General features: G+C 43.8%; 1 protein-coding gene across 14 annotated transcripts in view; it reads right to left on the bottom strand.

Moving 5' to 3' along the window:
• CADPS (calcium dependent secretion activator) overlaps positions 1-16,975 on the bottom strand; it is a 347,764-nt gene that overhangs the window by 35,348 nt on the left and 295,441 nt on the right. For all 14 annotated transcript variants that reach the window (XM_083723209.1, XM_083723203.1, XM_083723210.1 and 11 more), the window contains 2 exons: positions 12,624-12,656; positions 8,134-8,241 (listed from right to left, as the gene is read on the bottom strand). In XM_083723209.1, coding sequence (XP_083579335.1) covers positions 8,134-8,241; positions 12,624-12,656 — 141 coding nt within the window. The remainder of the gene's footprint in view (positions 1-8,133; positions 8,242-12,623; positions 12,657-16,975) is intronic.

The raw sequence follows: 16,975 nt of genomic DNA, 5'->3' as shown, positions 1-16,975 counted from the left end.
GCCCAAATCCTTGAAAAGAGCATGCACATTTTGAGCAGCTCAGGTTGCTTCCAGCCAACCTATTGAGTTTCCATCCTGATTTGTTTGTAGGGAAATTAGAAAACACTGGCTATTTAATGAGCATTCATTCTGATTTGTTTGTGGAGAGGGCATGTTGTTGCTTTGTCAGACTCAACATTATGGAGACATACTAAAACTGATGAGAAGAATCTCTGTTGTCAATGGATGTGGATCTGCAACATGGCAGTCATTCGTAATAACAAAAGGGACTCTTGGCTTCCTTCCGTCTCCCTTTTCCCACGCCTATCTCACACAGGTTTCCGAACATTACACTCACCTTGAGATGTTTGGAGTTGTAATGAGACGCTTCTGCTCGAAGGCAAACTCGGGTGACGTGCTGAAAGTATCACACTTCTCACCTTAAGAATCCTCTGATAGTTTGCTACACTATCCTAATCACATGGTGCTGTGAATCTTTATTATTAGGTTCACATGGGATGCAGCTTGGGAGGAATTAATTTGTGTGTTTGTGTGGCAGCCGGGAGGCCAATCTTGTGGAGACAATCTAGCCCCCTTTTTCTCTATGCTTCTCTGTCAAAGTACTGGCATTAACCTGCCTGACCAGGGCTGGCCATATTAGTTTAAGAGCAAAGACTCCAGAAACAAAAGTATGCCTAATGAAATATGTTCCAACAAATACAGTGAAAAAGAGCAGTCAATTACGAGGGGCAGACAGGAAATATCACATATCACACAAGACTCATCGAGAGCAAAAACACATGCAGCAGTGTTGCTCTTTGCTTACAGCAACTGCACCTAACAACACGGTACATGCAATAGAAATAATAGAAAAAAAGTGCTGGTACTCACCATGAAGTTGTTACAGCAGGCGCCACACTTTTAACATTTGAAAATAAAAACTGCTGGTTCTCTGTACCCTTGAGTACCCCCCAGAAAAAAGCACTGGGTAGATGTAACATTTAGACCTGATCTCAGAGCCCTGATTCCATATTCTTTGAATCAAGTGGGGCAGATCACATGCTTAAGCAGCTCGTGATTCCTTTCCTGCACTGCAAGATTAGGTTTTTGTGTGCCCCCTTCCTCATAGCACACATAATCTAACATTTATTTATTTCCACAAAAAACCCTTACATCCTGCCCTTTGCACTGAAATCCCAACAACAAATACATAAAAACAACAAATATTAAAACAAGATGCAATATCAACAAGACCATCAGTTACCTGAGATCTAGGCATGCCTCTGCATTAAAATGCCTGCCAGGAAACACAGGTCTTTAACTGGTTCCGAAAGCTGAACAACATTGGTACTAGGGCTGTGGCTCAGTGATAGAGACACATGAGCTGCATGCAGAAGATCATAGGTTCAATCCCTGGCATTTCCAGTTAGGGCTGAAAATGTTCCCATCTGAAACCCTGAGCAGCAGTTGCCAGTCATTGCAGACACTGACAATATTGAGCTAGATGGACCAGTGGTCTTGACTGGTTATAAGGCAGTAACCTCATGGGGAGGGGGAATGCTTTCCACATCTGGAGTGCTGAGAAGGCTCCCTGGGTCTCCCTTAAGGCTGGAACTTCCAACAGGGACTCAATAGAGAGGCCCAATTTGTGCAAACTCACCCTCCTTCCAAAACAGTGGGAACATCTCTGCACAAACTACCCATATCATGTTAACTTGTGTGCATGGTGGAGCCGTTCAAACTCAGGATGAATTGTGTCAGGTAAGTCCAACCTGTCATAGCCAAAAACCAGGACACACATCTTCTGGGCCATGCTCCTGGGTGAGTTATATGACCCACATGAGAGTATGGCATCTAAAAATGGGATATCTCGATTTAATTGGGACAGTTGAGGGTTATGCTATTGACCAAGCCATTCTCCTTTCTGCTTGTTAATACATTTTCCTTTCGTTCTGAAGTCTCATTTTTAGATCCACTGTATGGAGAGGTGTTTTCTAAGTGGTTCCATTAACAGTGGAGAAATATATATATATACATCTAGGAAAACATCCAGGCACATACTGTAAGGTTACCAGATTTTTTTCAATGAATTCGGGGACCCTTTTCAACTTCAATGGATTTTGTATGGGGACTGGTTTGTAACGGGAAACGGGCACGTCTGGTAACCTTAACATACTGTACAGCTGATTGTAAAGTGACAGTGAAATGGTAAGTCAAGTCTCCTGAAAAAGCATAGAGCAGTTAGCATCCCAGTATCATCGGGCCCTATCACTGCATGATTAAGTTCTTACCAGACTTTTCAGTAAGGGCAACCTTCCTGATCCGGTAACTGCCAAGGGCAAGCCAAATACACAGAGTCAATCTATGAACATTTAATCTCTGCAGAGAAGGCAGATTAAGTGTATAATTGACCCATATAATCCACATATCATCTCCAGTCAAATGCTTCCTACGTCCGGTTTAGACAGACAGGGGCTCTGCAAAAGAAAGCTATCAGGGCCTGCATATTACCAGGGCTGTGGATTTCATCAAAGTTCGAGATGGCTTTTTAATCACTGATCTCAGAGACTGCTAGACTTAAGCAGATGAACTAGCTGCTAAGCACATCTGTTTTAATCCTTATCTTCTGGTCAGGCAGGCTCGTGTCTTCAAGAAGTACAAGGAGGGGAGGGAGGAAATAAATTAATTTTTGTTTGGATCTTTGCAATCTTGGGAGCTTCGCTGGATGATTTGATTTCTCATATCAAAAGCATGTTGTTGTTGTTTTTTAAAGTATTTTTTTTGGGCAAGGGGCAAGATATTGGATTAATCATCTGAGAGGAGGGAAAATGCCATCTGCGCCTTTTGTGGATTCAGCATCAATATCCACATAGGCACCTGGGATCTCATCTCATTTTTTGATACTCTGCTGCTACAGAGGAGAAGTCTATAAGAACGCATTCTTCACAATATCCAAAACGATGGTTTTCATTGTGAGATCTATTGGCGATGGACTTTGAAGTCTCTTGAAGCCAAGGGTGGCACAGGGCCAAGCTAGATGCAACACTAATCACATGGTTGGTCTTTGCATGCTTGTGTTGGGCTTTACTATACAGCAGTCATGGGGGACAGAATCTAGAGGGAGATCATGGCATGAAGTGCAAGGGGGAGGAGAGGAAGAGGGGCTTTAACCCTGCCCCTGCTATGATCTGGGTCCAGACAGGGGCCCATGTGCCTGCTATTTGCCTTGGGAAGGAAGCTCCCATGCAGCCATGTTGTCACTGTTTGTGTTGCATTTGGGTTCTCTCCTTTGAAAGGAACCTGCCAGAGCTCCCCTTACCTTCTGCCCCAGTACTGTAATTCAGGGTTGCTTCACACAATGTAGGAACTACGCCTACAGCCCTGCATACTCTACGTACTTGCAGTACTTCTTGTTGTTAACTTACATATACCCAGGCAGCTTGCAAGACGGAACAATCCCCCTCTCCCCCACTGTATGTTGTTCTGGGGATTGGGAAGGTGATTGGGCCAGATCTGGCCCCCAGGCCTTAGTTTGCCTACCCATGACCTCAGTGCTCAAGGTGGAGCATACGGTAAGGGATCGGATGCTCCCTAAGGTACTTTGGGCCCAAGTTGTTCAGGGCTTTGTGGATTCATAAACCTGGGTTGGTAGCAAATCGGCAACGAGAACAGCTCTCTCAGCAGCGGATTATCATGTTGCCAGTAATCTGTTCCTGTGAGCAGTCTAGTAGCTGCATTCTGTAGCAGTTGCAGGTTCTGGACCAGATACAAGGGCAGCCCCACATGAAATCAAGTCCTGAGATTACAGTAATCAGGTCCTGAGATTGCCAATGCATGGGGCCACTGTGGTGAGCAGGCTGTCACGGCCCCAAAGCGTCACGGCTGGAGTATCAGCATGAGCAGATAAAAAGCACTCCTGGCTACAGACCCATGGGAACGTTACCCTGCACCCCAAATTCCCAAGCAAACCCTAGCCATACACAATCACGACTCTCTTATCATTTAAACAACACCACAGGACTCCACCTGGGACAGGTAACACAATGCTACTGTTTCTAGATTACAAGAGATGCTAAAATCACCTCTCAAAAACCCAAGAGATGTAAACTGGCCATAAAACCTCAAATCAGAGTTTTAGAATGGACATTTAGATAAACCACACACCTCTAGCTGAGAAAACACAAATGCACAATAACACTATTGTGTTTCTTTCTCATAACTACTGGCCCTCTGGCCACCCTTTTAGTACGATGGGACAAAGAAGTCATGTGAAATTTCAGTAAATAACTCCTGGAGGAGAAAATAGCCTTGTTAGCTGCTGATTGTCAGACTAACTTACTAGCCAATCTGTTTCTTTCCCCAGTGACCTGAAGAGAAGATTTTTTAAATGACAATGATGACTTTATTCCACAGTAAACCCGACTAATTTACAGAATAAAGGCGATTAAAATGTAGACCACACAGTAATATTCAGATAATCTCCTGCATACCCCAATATCCACCAGGGAGAATAATTCTGCTATCACGGCTCACATGGGGAAGAGGAACTGGGGAGGTAACGAACACTAAAGCAGTGTAAAATGAATGGCCTCGGGAACAAAAGAAACAGCAAAATTAGCCTTTTGAAAATGTGTTGCCAATAATATTAATAACTTAATTTTTTTAATAAAAAGTGGAGAATATGTGACAAAGGCAAGGAGGAATCCAATGTGAACACCACCTTCAGAAATAAAACAAAACAAAGAGGGTGATTTTATTAACACCCCAATTCTATGCATGTTTAATCAGAAAGTAAGCCCTGCTATGTTCAGTGGGGCTTACTCTCAGGGAAATGTCAACAGGATTGAAGCCTAAGATGTATTTCATTGTTGTTGAGATTCACTGAAAGTAGGCAGCTTTGTGAAAAAGGAGACAGAGCTCCTGCACTTTTAATGCATGGGTAGAAGAGGGAATTTCAGCAGGTATAGCTGCTCCTCTTAATTTTTCCTCTTCTGCTAGTTGTGTAGAAAGAGCCCTATCCTCTTTTGCATTAAAGGTAAAGGGACCCCTGACCATTAGGTCCAGTCGTGGCTGACTCTGGGGTTGCGGCGCTTATCTCGCTTTTTTGGCCGAGGGATCCAGGGTACAGCTTCTGGGTCATGTGGCCAGCATGACAAACCTGCTTCTGGCGAACCAGAGCAGCACACGGAAACGCCGTTTACCTATTTATCTACTTGCACTTTGACATGCTTTCGAACTGCTAGTTTGTCAGGAGCAGGGACCGAGCAACGGGCACTCACCCCGTTGCGGGGATTCGAAACTTTGACCTTCTGATCGGCAAGTCCTAGGCTCTGTGGTTTAACCCACAGTGCCACCTGAGTCCCCTATCCTCTTTTGCATTAGGTCACCCTGAAACAAAGCAGGCAATGTAAGACCTTGGAAATCCCAAGTCAATGCGCCCACTGGGGAGGGTTACCTATTTTAGAGCAGGGATGTTGTTGAGACTCCCAACTCCCATCAGCCCCTGGCACCATGACGAATGAGTCAGGGTTGATGGGAGTTGTATCCCAACAACAACAACAACTGGAGGACAACAGGATCTCCATCCATGTTTTACAGAAGGGGTGAGGAACCTACGGCTCTCTAGATGTTGTTTGACTCCAACTCCAAACAGCCCCAGGAAGTATGGCCAATAGTCAGGGCTGAATGAGAGCTGTAGTCCAGGTCTACAGCTTCCCCACTGGTCTTGCTCTAGGGTGACAAGATAAAAGGAAGAGTAGGCTTCTGTATCTTTAACAGCTCAGAAATGCTCACGAAGGCTCAAAGTGCACCAAGAGGAAGCCACACAAGGCCACCTTGTCACAACTGCAGGATGTTAATAGAGCAGCCTGGTTAAAAGTGTGTATGTGGGGGCTCCTGCACTTTTAACAGGGAATTTCAGAATAGCTATGCAAGCGGCATCTCTCTTCATCATGACTCTTTAAGGTGCAGGGGTCCCCTCCTCTTTTGCAGAATGTTTCCAGATTAAAAAGAATGTTTTTAATCTGAATTTTTCCAGATCGAAAAGAAAATAATGGCTTGAGTATGCAAACTGTTGGGTGACAGAGGAAAGCAGTAGAAAATGAGTGCCCTAGGCATGGTTTTTAGTGCTTACACTGGAACTTAAGTTTATATTCTTTGGAGCTGTGTTCCAAATTGGGAGCATGTTGCAAATTTAACCCAGTTTTGAACGCAGTGTTTATCTGTGGCCTTGTAATGGAGTTCATCTTGCTTATAGCGGTGTGCTTCCTGGGGGGAAGCCGATGCAACGTTTAAGCCAAACAGATTCTTGCTGTGCGTTGGCTCCTCTGCAAAGACAGAGGCCTAAAACTTTTAAAATCTAGCTTAAGCAGAGAGATGTGACCTTATATAGACCATGGTTTTGATTGAACTGAAATTCAATTCCGATCAACTATCCGTCTGCTGGGATCTGCACAAAACTGGAAACTGCTCAAAGGAAAGGTTGGCACTGAAAAGAACAGTCCCGGGGAAATGTACTGCTAATGGAAGAATTTCAGCAATAGGCAGGCAGAGCGCTAGCAGATCTGTAACAGAATGAAAATGACTGCCTCTTTGTCATTGCCAAGTGGATAGGTGATTTGTATTTGACATTTTTTTAAAAAAATGCTTGAAATTCTCTTAAGAGGAAAGGAGTCTCTGGAGTGCTTTATGCATGAATGAGGCATTCTCAGTGGATATGGGTCATGCTAGAAGATGTACACAGGAAGATTATTTGACTCCAATTCATGCCACTTGATATAATGTGATAAAACATTTGACATGAGAGATAAGTTCCATTTTAATCTTGGAGAATATGGGGGGGGGGAGAAGGGTGGCGGTGAAAGGAGAGAATTATGCAGTAGGGAAGAGGCTTCGGTGGGAAAAGAAAAATGGGGTGGAGTGGGGGGGGGGAAAGATGGGTATCAAGCAGGAGAGGAACTTGTATGGGGTGGTGCAGCAGTGGCGATGGGAGAGAAAAGGCTTTTCCTGCCCAATGCAAGCAAGGGAGCACGTCAATAAAGCGCTGGTAGGTCTGAAGGCATTCACATCCAAATGCCAGAATACTGGGTGGGTGGGGGAGAGAAACAGCACAAAACAAATGAGAGCGAGTGAGCGAGAGAGAGAGAGAGAGAGAGAGAGAGAGCGCGCGCTGAGAGGTTGCAAAGGGAGAAAAAGGAAGCTGCTTTACAGCCACAAAAACAACATAAACAGAGATCCAACCAAACAAGTGACTGAAACAGTAATGTCAAGCACCTGCTGCAAGCGTCAATGCTAGACTGCACAATTGCTAGGGCAGAAAATGTGTCGCACAGCAGAAGCAACAGAAAGGCGGAGAAGTCTGTGAACATGCACTCTATGCTATTCAAAATAAAATCTTAGTTGACACTTGGGAGCTATCGGGCACCACAGCCGCCGTCCTCTTCCAAGGTTTTAAACCTAGGTTTTCAGATTTAAAAAGTTTCACCCAGTATTTCCTAGAGGGTCCCAAGTTCTGGTTTTAAAGCATTACAATTGGATTCTATAATGCAAAAATCGGACTTATCGTTTTTTCTTTAAATGTTTAAATCATGCTTAGATTTCCTGGAGGGAAAGGTCATTCCCTCCCACCATTTAATTAAAAAATGGTCTTTCAGTAACAATTCTATCTCCAAGTCAAATTGCACATGCACCCTATCTGACTTCTTCACCTCCCCCCACCTTTTAAAAACAGGACTTTTGATGATAATAATGACTTGCAGTGCAAATCCTATACATATCTACTCAGAAGTAAACCCCTCTGTGTTCAACAGGGCTCACTCCCTGTTAAGGGAGCATAGGATTGCAGCCTAACACATTTCGGATACGAGATGATACATGTTGATATAAGATGCTTTTATCTAAAAAATCTAGAGAGAGAAAGAGAGAGAGAGAGAGAGAGAGAGAGAGAAACTGGGACAAAGTGGATCCGAGTAGAACATTAGAGCAGACAGAGAGCTGAGAGAATTTCAATCAGAAGGAAAAGGAAACTTAAAATAAAAAAAAATCTAAAAGTAATCATTTAATCTCAAAATGTGACTTATCCTCCTGTCTCATTTTGCCACATTTTGCAGTTTCTCCTCCTTGGATTCCCCCAAGGCGGAGAAGGCATTTACTTACATCAAATAACCTTTCTATATACATCTCCTCATTGACCTTATCACGCAGGATGTCCTGAGAATGGCGCACGAAGGTCACGTAGGCGTCAGCGACATCCATCCCTGGTTTCTGCACAGAGGAAAGGAGTGGGGCAGGGAGGAGAGGAGAGAGAAGGAGGGTGGGGAAAAAAAAACACAAAACACCCAGCATGAAAATGGCATCTTCCCAAGAAAAGCTTATTTATTCATTTGTAAGGATCCTTCCTGTCCGCCTGTCGCTTGCCGCCGTGCGTTCTATTCTCCCTGACACTGTGGCGGAGGTTCCTTTTCCTACCAGAGTATCTGTGACATATTTGGGTGTCAGACTCTTGCTTGGTAGGCAGCTGAAGCAACACTAAGTGCAGCTTGCACAGCGTAGAAAGATCACCGTATGCACAGACTATCTCTCTTTCTCTTTTGCCTGGAGGGAAGCCGCTTAGATGGATATAGACTTTCCCTTGACGCTCTTGGTGCCAGGAAGTCCTCTCTTGCAACGTTTGGTACTATTGACCTTTTTAGCAAAGCAACAACTCCTGCTGGGTTCACCCCCCCACCCCACCCCTTGCGTCCTCTGTACGCAAATCTCCTATTATACAATGTTAGAAGGCTAACACCCAGCACTTAGTCTCTTTCCCCTAAGGCATTTGAAATAGGTACATGTATATATATATGTAAAAACGCCATCAGAACCACACATTATAAAAAAGAGTTTGCAGTCTTATCTTTTATTTCTATACATCTGGTAAGGGCACAAATACTTTGGCAGTGTATTGATTGTAGTGGAAGTTTAGCAGACTTTCCCTCGTTGAAACCTTTGCTGGATTGGGCCCTAAATGCTAAATAGCTACTAAGGCTGCAATCCCGGGTCTGCTGGGACACAGTGGCACTTACGGTACTTCTAAGTAAACGTGCACAGGACTCCTCTGTTCAGTCTCCAACCTGTCTGAGGAGTCTGTCTCCCCAAAACCAGAACTTCTAAAGCTTGCGGTATCTGTGACGCTCATGGCACAGTGTGTGTTTCCCTCAGAAGATGCAAGCCGTGGAGATAATTTGGGAGAAAATCATCACTAAGTAAGTTCACACTCCTTCATATGTTGGAATCGAACTTATCTCAGAGGGAACCCATTAAACTGCTGAAACAAGAGTCATTATGAAAGCTGCCACACAAATCTTAAATGTCTGTGGCACATTGGAAGTTTCTTCGTAATGGGTGTCATTACTTGTATTACTGTGATTTACTGCAGATCACAAAGTATCATTTTCTGTATGAGATGTGATTGTCAGCCCCTGTAAATTGAAGTTAGTTAACACTTCTCTGTAATTTCCAGGGTGAAAATTAGGACAGTTTGAGAAGCAGTAGGAAGGTAGTTTATAGATATATATATTAAAATAGAAATACAATTATCAAGCAAAGGGCCAATGGTTGGCCCCAGAGCTGCCAGTAACATTTTTAACACCTACTGAAACAATGACAAGGTATTAATTTAAAAAACAATGAGGACAATGTAAACGTGGCGGTTATATTTTTTCAAGCAATTTCCTGCAAGCGGATTGTGCCAGCTTTAGGATGCAATAAAAAGTGCTGTAATTCTCCAGTACTAAACAATCATCTTTCCAGAATTAGATGCAGCAATTGTTATCTGGTTGATGCTAAGAGAGCTAAGCTTTTACCTAGAGATAAAACCTCAAAGCTCTCCTGACTGCACAGGTTTGGGGAGTTTCCCCACCACTGAAAGAATTTGCCAGTCAATTGAGATATTGGATGGGTTAGGGGAACAAAGGGAGTTGAAGGCACCGACTTCATTGTGAAAATCAGATTGCAATAGTCCCCTTGTAGAACATACTGTAATGTCCCACTCTTCAGGATCCCACTAAGTGCTGAGACCGGGATGGTGAGAAGGAAGGTGCCTCCATAGGATCTCTTCCTACATTATTTCCCCCTTCTTGGTTTCCTCTGCAAGGAAGGGAGTTGGGGAGGGTATTCCATTTAGCTGCTCTGACATCCCCTTTTCATTCCAGCTTGCCATTCTCAGCTGCTTTCTCCAACATTCCCACATGCCTACCTGCTCTGCCTGGCTGGAGGTTTTATACAGAGGTTCTTTAGGTGAGACTCCTGCATTGCAGAGGGTTGGACTGGATGACCCTTGGGACCCCATCCAACTTTACAATTCTGTGATTTTATGTCCCACCTGTAGTTTCTGCAATCACACCGTCTGATGCTGTAATGGTCCAGAGATTGGCAATCCCCTATGGCTGAAAGCAGGTATCAAATCTATAGGTGTTGTCGGAACCTGATGTCAAGGTTCCTGAGCCATGGGGGGGGGCAGGTATTTTCCTAATACCCTGCAATCATAATCTGACGCCCTTCTTCATGCGCTCCCTCCAGGAGAGGGGCCATGAGAAGTCTGGAGGGTGGCAGCATGAGACGGGGTCTTTTCTGCGGTGGCTTCCCATTTGTGGAAAACTCTCCCCAGGCACCTACATATTATGTAACCAGGTATTTGGTGGATTAGACTACTTGGGTGGGAAGGTTTCAAAACAACGGTCATGATGTTTCATAATGTGAAAAGAAAAAGGAATAAATTCTAAACTCTGCCTGTAACTTCCATAAATATATACTGAAGTAAGCAAAACAGTTTACTGATCAAAACCACATATAGCTTCTCTGTACTAATATGTAAACACCTTTATCTTCCAAATTCTACATATGGATCCATATTTGTAAATTTAAAAGCAGTCATTCATGTTTATAAATTCTCATTTTAAAAAAGTCTGTCTGCAATTGCCTCCTGTTTATCAGTCATAATCCTTGACTCCCACCAACATTTATATACTGCACTTAAACTTAATTTAAATGTTAATTTCTGGCAAGCAGAGTGCTTTGCCTGAGATCTTTAAGAGTTCTCTTCATAATAATCCAAGCTCTGAATAGAGAGATGCAGGCAGCAGCACTATTTGCACTTATAAGAATGATATGATGTGGTTATTTTGCAGAAATGTTCAAGGCTGGTTTTGGTATACACAGCACCAATTCAACATTTCTGCCTATCTGGGTTACACTTAAATTATGTTAGTAAGAACTGACCCATCAGTTTATCTGATTTTGAATAAGGTAGTTTGGGCCTCTGTAAAAGTCCTTCTGGAGTATTTATGGTTTTTAGCCAAGCTGTTTGCTGGACATGTTGTCATTATATTTTTGTATTGCTGTGGTTGGAAATGGTTTCTATTTTACTGCTTTGGCATTTTTGTATTTTTTTGTATTTTGTATTTTTTAATTTTAAGAAGCTTTATTAATAATGCTGTGTTACATTTTTATTGCTAATATTGTTGCTTGCCACCTGGGAAAGACAACAAGAAAGAATGGAAGAATGATGAGTTTTTAAATTTCCTAATGTACATTCCTGACCACTGTTTTGGCTTTACCGGTAATTTCCCTCTTGCTAGGCCTAGCAAACTGAACTATTGCTCTCTCTCCCTTCTTCAACCTCACAAGCCCCCTCTTCTGGCCAGGCCTCATTTTAGACCTTGTACTGCCTGTGTACCACAATTACAGCCTGTTCTTCAAAGCCATTGTTTCAAGATGCTGGTAGCTCTCAGGAACCACTTCCCACAATGCCACTCAAATGCGCAACAGTATCTTCCTTCGTTTCCTGGGACTGTTGCCTCCTCCTGCCCAGGAAGTCCTTGTGGAAGGACGTGTGGATCCAGAATTGGCCTCCACAGTCACCTACAGACTCATTGTTAAAACTGTGTTTATGGAAGACAATCTTATTCAGCTATGAGTGATACCAAAGATAGTTTACTACTCATCTTAGGGCCTTCCCACACTTACCACTTACAGTGGTATAGTTGTAGTCTGAGCCAACATTTTAAAGAGGGAATTTGTAGTTGGTAGTCTGTAGCTTTGGTCCAACGCTGCTGTTTAATAATAATAATAATAATAATAATAATAATAATAATAATAATAATAATTTATTTGTACCCCGCCCATCTGGTTGGGTTTCCCCAGCCACTCTGGGCGGCTTCCAACAAAGATAAAAGATACACTGAAATGTCACTGAAATGTTATTACAGAGTTAGTGTAACGCTGTTGTTGTTACAGAGTTAGTGCGAAGTTACCCTTTTCATGCTAATGGCCGGTTGTGCCCAAATTCAGAAAAGTTCCGTGGCTGTAGTGACATCCCTTGGAGGCCACATTTAGACTCTGGGCCCTGTTTTACATTTTGGTGGATGATAAACAACATATGATGCAAGGGACAGAGAATCATAAATGAAAGCATGTCTATAGGATAAAATTAACAGGAAACTTTCAGGATAAATCAGCTCTCAGAAACTTTTGTAAACAGGAGTCTATAGTACACCATTAGCTAAGACAGGATTTAAAGGGGAAGAAAAAGCTACTCCATTTTTTCTTCTTCTAAAAATACATAGCAGGAACTATTGCAAAAATTATTGTAATTTTTGTGTGCTTACGGGCACATCCACGTATTTGGAGGCTGCCTTCACCTGAAAGAGAAAAATAGCCAACTTTAGATTATGCTTTCGAGCTATACAAAAAAAAAACACAAACAGGGAAGCAAAATAGGACAACTTAGCAGTATTACTAAAAAATAAAAATGCAGTAATTATTAGACCAATTCAATGTAAATGGCACTGAAGGATAGATTCTAACTCAGCATACTGAACCACTTAGAAGATAAAACCTAACTAACTATAGGCCACTTGCTAATCTCCCTTTCCTGAGCAAGGTTGTGGAGTGAGTGATTGCAGAGCAGATCCAGGCACTTTTGTAAGAAACTTGATTTTCTGGATCCATTTCAATGGGAGTTTAGGCCCTGTTTTGGCACAGAAACTACTTTGGTCGGCCTGTATGATGACCTCTGTTGAGAGACAGAGACAAGGGAAACAGGTCCCTGTTAATTCTTCTTGATCTTTCAGCGGCTTTCGATAGAATCAACCATGGCATCCTTCTGGAGCAACTGTCCGAACTAGGGGTCGGTGTCACCTCTTTGCAATGGCTCCAGTCCTACTTGGATGGTCATTCCCAGAGGGTGTTGCTTGGGGAATGCTTTTCAGCTCCATGGAACTTTCAGTGTGGGGTTTCACAGGGCTCAATCCTATCCCCTACATTGTTTAACATCTACATGAAACCGCTGGGTGGGGTTTCCCAGAGGTTTGGAATACGTTGTCAGCAGTATGCTGATGACACTCAGCTTTGTTTCTCCTTTACATCTGCAGGTGAGGCAGTGGAAGTGGTGGACCAGTGTCTTGCCGCAATAATGGACTGGATGAGAGCCAACAAACTGAAACTCAATCTAAATAAGACTGACGCACTGTTAGTGGGTGGTTCCCTAGACCAGATGGGTGGGAATCGCCTGCTCTTGATGGGTTACACTTCTTCTGAAGGAGAAGGTTTGTAGCTTGGGGATACTCCTGGATCCTTTGCTGTTGCTCGAGGCTCAGGTGGCCTCAGTGCCTTCCATCAGCTTCGGCTGGTGGCCCATCTGAACAAGGATAGCCTAATTACTGTTGTCTATGCTCTGGTAACCTCAAGGTTAGATTACTGCAGCGTGTTATATGTGGGGCTGAGTCTGAAGACAGTTCAGAAACTTCAGCTAGTGTAGAATTCAGCAGCCAGGTTGCTCACCGGAGCAAGACAGTTTGAACACATTGCACTGATCCTGGTTTGACTGCACTGGCTACCAGTTAGTTTCCGGGCCCAATTCAAAGTGCTGGTTTTGACCTATAAAGTCTTAAATGGCTCAGGACCGCAATACCTCAAGGGATGCCTCTTTCCATATGAACCTACCCGGACCCTGAGATCATCTTCTGAGACCCTTCTTCCTGTGCCTCCTCCTTGAGAGATCCAGAGGGTGGCAACATGAGAACGGGCCTCCTCTGCAGTGGCTCCCCATCTGTGGAATGCTCTCCCCAGGGAAGTTTGCCTGGCGCCTTCATTATACACCTTAAGACGCCAGGCAAAACCTTCCTTTTTTTTAACCAGGCCTTTGGTTGATTTGATTGACATCCTATACTCTTTTAAAATGTGGGGTTTTTTGGTGTGTGTGTGTTTGTGTGTGATTGGGTTGTTGTTTGTATTTTGATTATATATTTTGAGGTTTTATATCTTGATTTTATTCTGTGAACCACCCTGAGACCTCTGGGTATAGGGCGATATATAAATTCATTAATAATAATAATAATAATAATAATAATAATAATACTAAGATTTTAAGACAAATATTTGGTACATGCTTTAAGAAAAATTCAAGAAATACAGAACAGAGTACTAGATGAATCACTAAAGATTTCTTTCAGAAATAAAAGCTTGTCCCTGTGGCTTCAGTGGGATGATTCCTTTCTTATTGCTCTGTTGGGTTTGGAACTTCTACAGTGTGTCTTCATCCTGGGCTGTCAAAGTAATATGAGAAGCCCCATGTCAGATTGGGTGAAGGTCATACTGCACCTCCATCCATGTGGCCTGGAGCTTCTCACAGAACACTGGTGGCAGAGGAATGGCTACTACCTCCACAGTCAGAGAACAGATGCTTCTGAATACCAGCTGCTGGAAACTGGAGGAGGTGAGAGGGCTCTTTTTGTGCTCAGGTCCTGCTAGTGGGAGCCAGTGTGGTGTAGTGGTTAAGAGCGGTAGACTCGTAATCTGGTGAACCGGGTTCGCTTCCCCGCTCCTCCACATGCAGCTGCTGGGTGACCTTGGGCTAGTCACACTTCTCTGAAGTCTCTCAGCCCCACTCACTTCACAGAGTGTTTGTTGTGGGGGAGGAAGGGAAAGGAGAATGTTAGCCGCCTTGAGACTCCTTAAGGGGAGTGATAAAGTGGGATATCAAATCTAAACTCCTCCTCCTCTTCTTCTTCTTCTTCTTCTTCTTCTTACCATAGGCATCTGGTTAACCACTGTGAGAACAGGATGCTAGACCAGATGGGCCATTGGCTGGATCCAACAGGCTCTTATGTTTTAATGCATCGCAATGACTCCCGTCCAGTGCTAGTTTTCTAGAAAAAGAGGAGCCGGAACTCACCACAAACGCTTCCTTTGTTCTCTCATAATGACAATGGTGCCCACCTGAGAGGTGCCGAAAATGAGTTCCAGCGGATAAAGAGCCCTGCTCCCATCCCACCAGAATAATGCAAGAAAGGGCCTCTGACTGGTATGGAGTTGGGAACAATGACTTATGGGCATTTGGTATTGCAATCATGCCTTCAGCATTATTAATGTCAAAAGCTCTTCCTTCCTTTCTGTGGCCCTTCTCGGTAGGCAATGTAAAAGCAAATGGGTTATCTCTGCAGCTGGCAACAGAATGTGTTGTTGTTGTTGGAGGGGGGGGGGGAGTCCATGAATTTCCGAGTTAACATATCTAATGGAATGGTTTCCAGATGGACAGAGAGACCCTTTTGCAAAGGTACCATAATGCATCCCATCTGCAGGGCTGAGAATGTCTATAGCAAGCATGTATCTAATTAGAATAAATCACTGATCAGCACCCTTGTTTGGGTTCTAAATGCTCACCTGCTTCTAAATATTTCGAAAGCTTACAGGTAAAATACCCTAAATATTATACACACACGCAGGCACACACCTGCATCTTGCAATGAATAAATTACATGTTCCAGTTGGGAAATGCATCGTTTGAGACAGCAAAGCAAGGAACCACTAAATAGGACCACTAAAATCAAGCCACATGCAGTTAAAAGGTATTGGGGGTGGGGAAATCACTGTCACACACCTATTTTAAAAATACCCTATTCAGGGAAAGTTAGAATTAAGAAGCCATAATTTATAAATTGAGATGCAGGTGGCGCTGTGGTCTAAATCACAGAGCTTAGGGCTTGCCGATCAGAAGGTCGGCGGTTCAAATCCCCATGAAGGGGTGAGCTCCCGTTGTTTGGTCCCAGCTCCTAGCAGTTCGAATGCACATCAAGTGCAAGTAGATAAATAGGTATCACTCCAGCGGGAAGGTAAACGGCATTTCCATGCGCTGCTCTGGTTCGCCAGAAGCGGCTTAGTCATGCTGGCCACTTGACCCAGAAGCTGTCTGCGGACAAACGCTGACTCCCTCGGCCTATAGAGTGAGATGAGTGCATAACCCCAGAGTTGTCTGCGACTGGACCTAATGGACCTACCTTTCTTTACCTTTAATTTATAAATTACCATGGACTTTGAATTCCAAAAGGATTTAAGGTGAACCTTTGGATGGGCTCTGCACTTTGCCACCATCCCTCCCTTCTCCTCTAATATCAATGGAAAGCCCAGAATGTAGTGGATATTTATGAAATTCTGATCCCGCCTGGGAATCTTGCTCCCTTGCCTAAAAAAAGTAGTCAAGTACCTACTGCTGTGCCTTATAGCACATTATGCTGGATGTGAATGTGCATTGGAACGCATACCAATGCTATGTTACTCTTTGATATCCCCCACCGTCCCTGCCTAGGCTGTGTGTCCAGCTGCCACTTATTATTTCCCCCTGACAAAAAAGTAAATTGGACAGACTCGAACATCAGGAAGGTTCAAGATCATTGTCTCCACCACTGGGATAATCAAACCTGGCAGGTGACTGCAGCATGGTACAGGTGCATCAGTGGGCGAGCCAGAATGGCTCCACTAAACAAGCCACACAGCACCAACCGACCCTCCCTACCACCTTGCCCCTCCCATTCAATGGTATTGACTCCGCTGCCAGGAGGCCAGGTGCAGGGGTGCCAACGTGAATGGAATATTGTGGGAGCCCAGGTAAGCCCTGCCCCATACATGATGCAGTGCACACACCCCATTTGAATGGCATTGCCTTTTTCTGGGGGGGAGGGCA

The sequence above is a fragment of the Podarcis gaigeae genome (genome assembly GCF_964106915.1).
Source record: "Podarcis gaigeae genome assembly, chromosome: 2".
In the NCBI taxonomy this organism is placed as follows: Eukaryota; Metazoa; Chordata; class Lepidosauria; order Squamata; family Lacertidae; genus Podarcis; species Podarcis gaigeae.
This window is presented reverse-complemented; position numbering and strand designations above follow the sequence as displayed.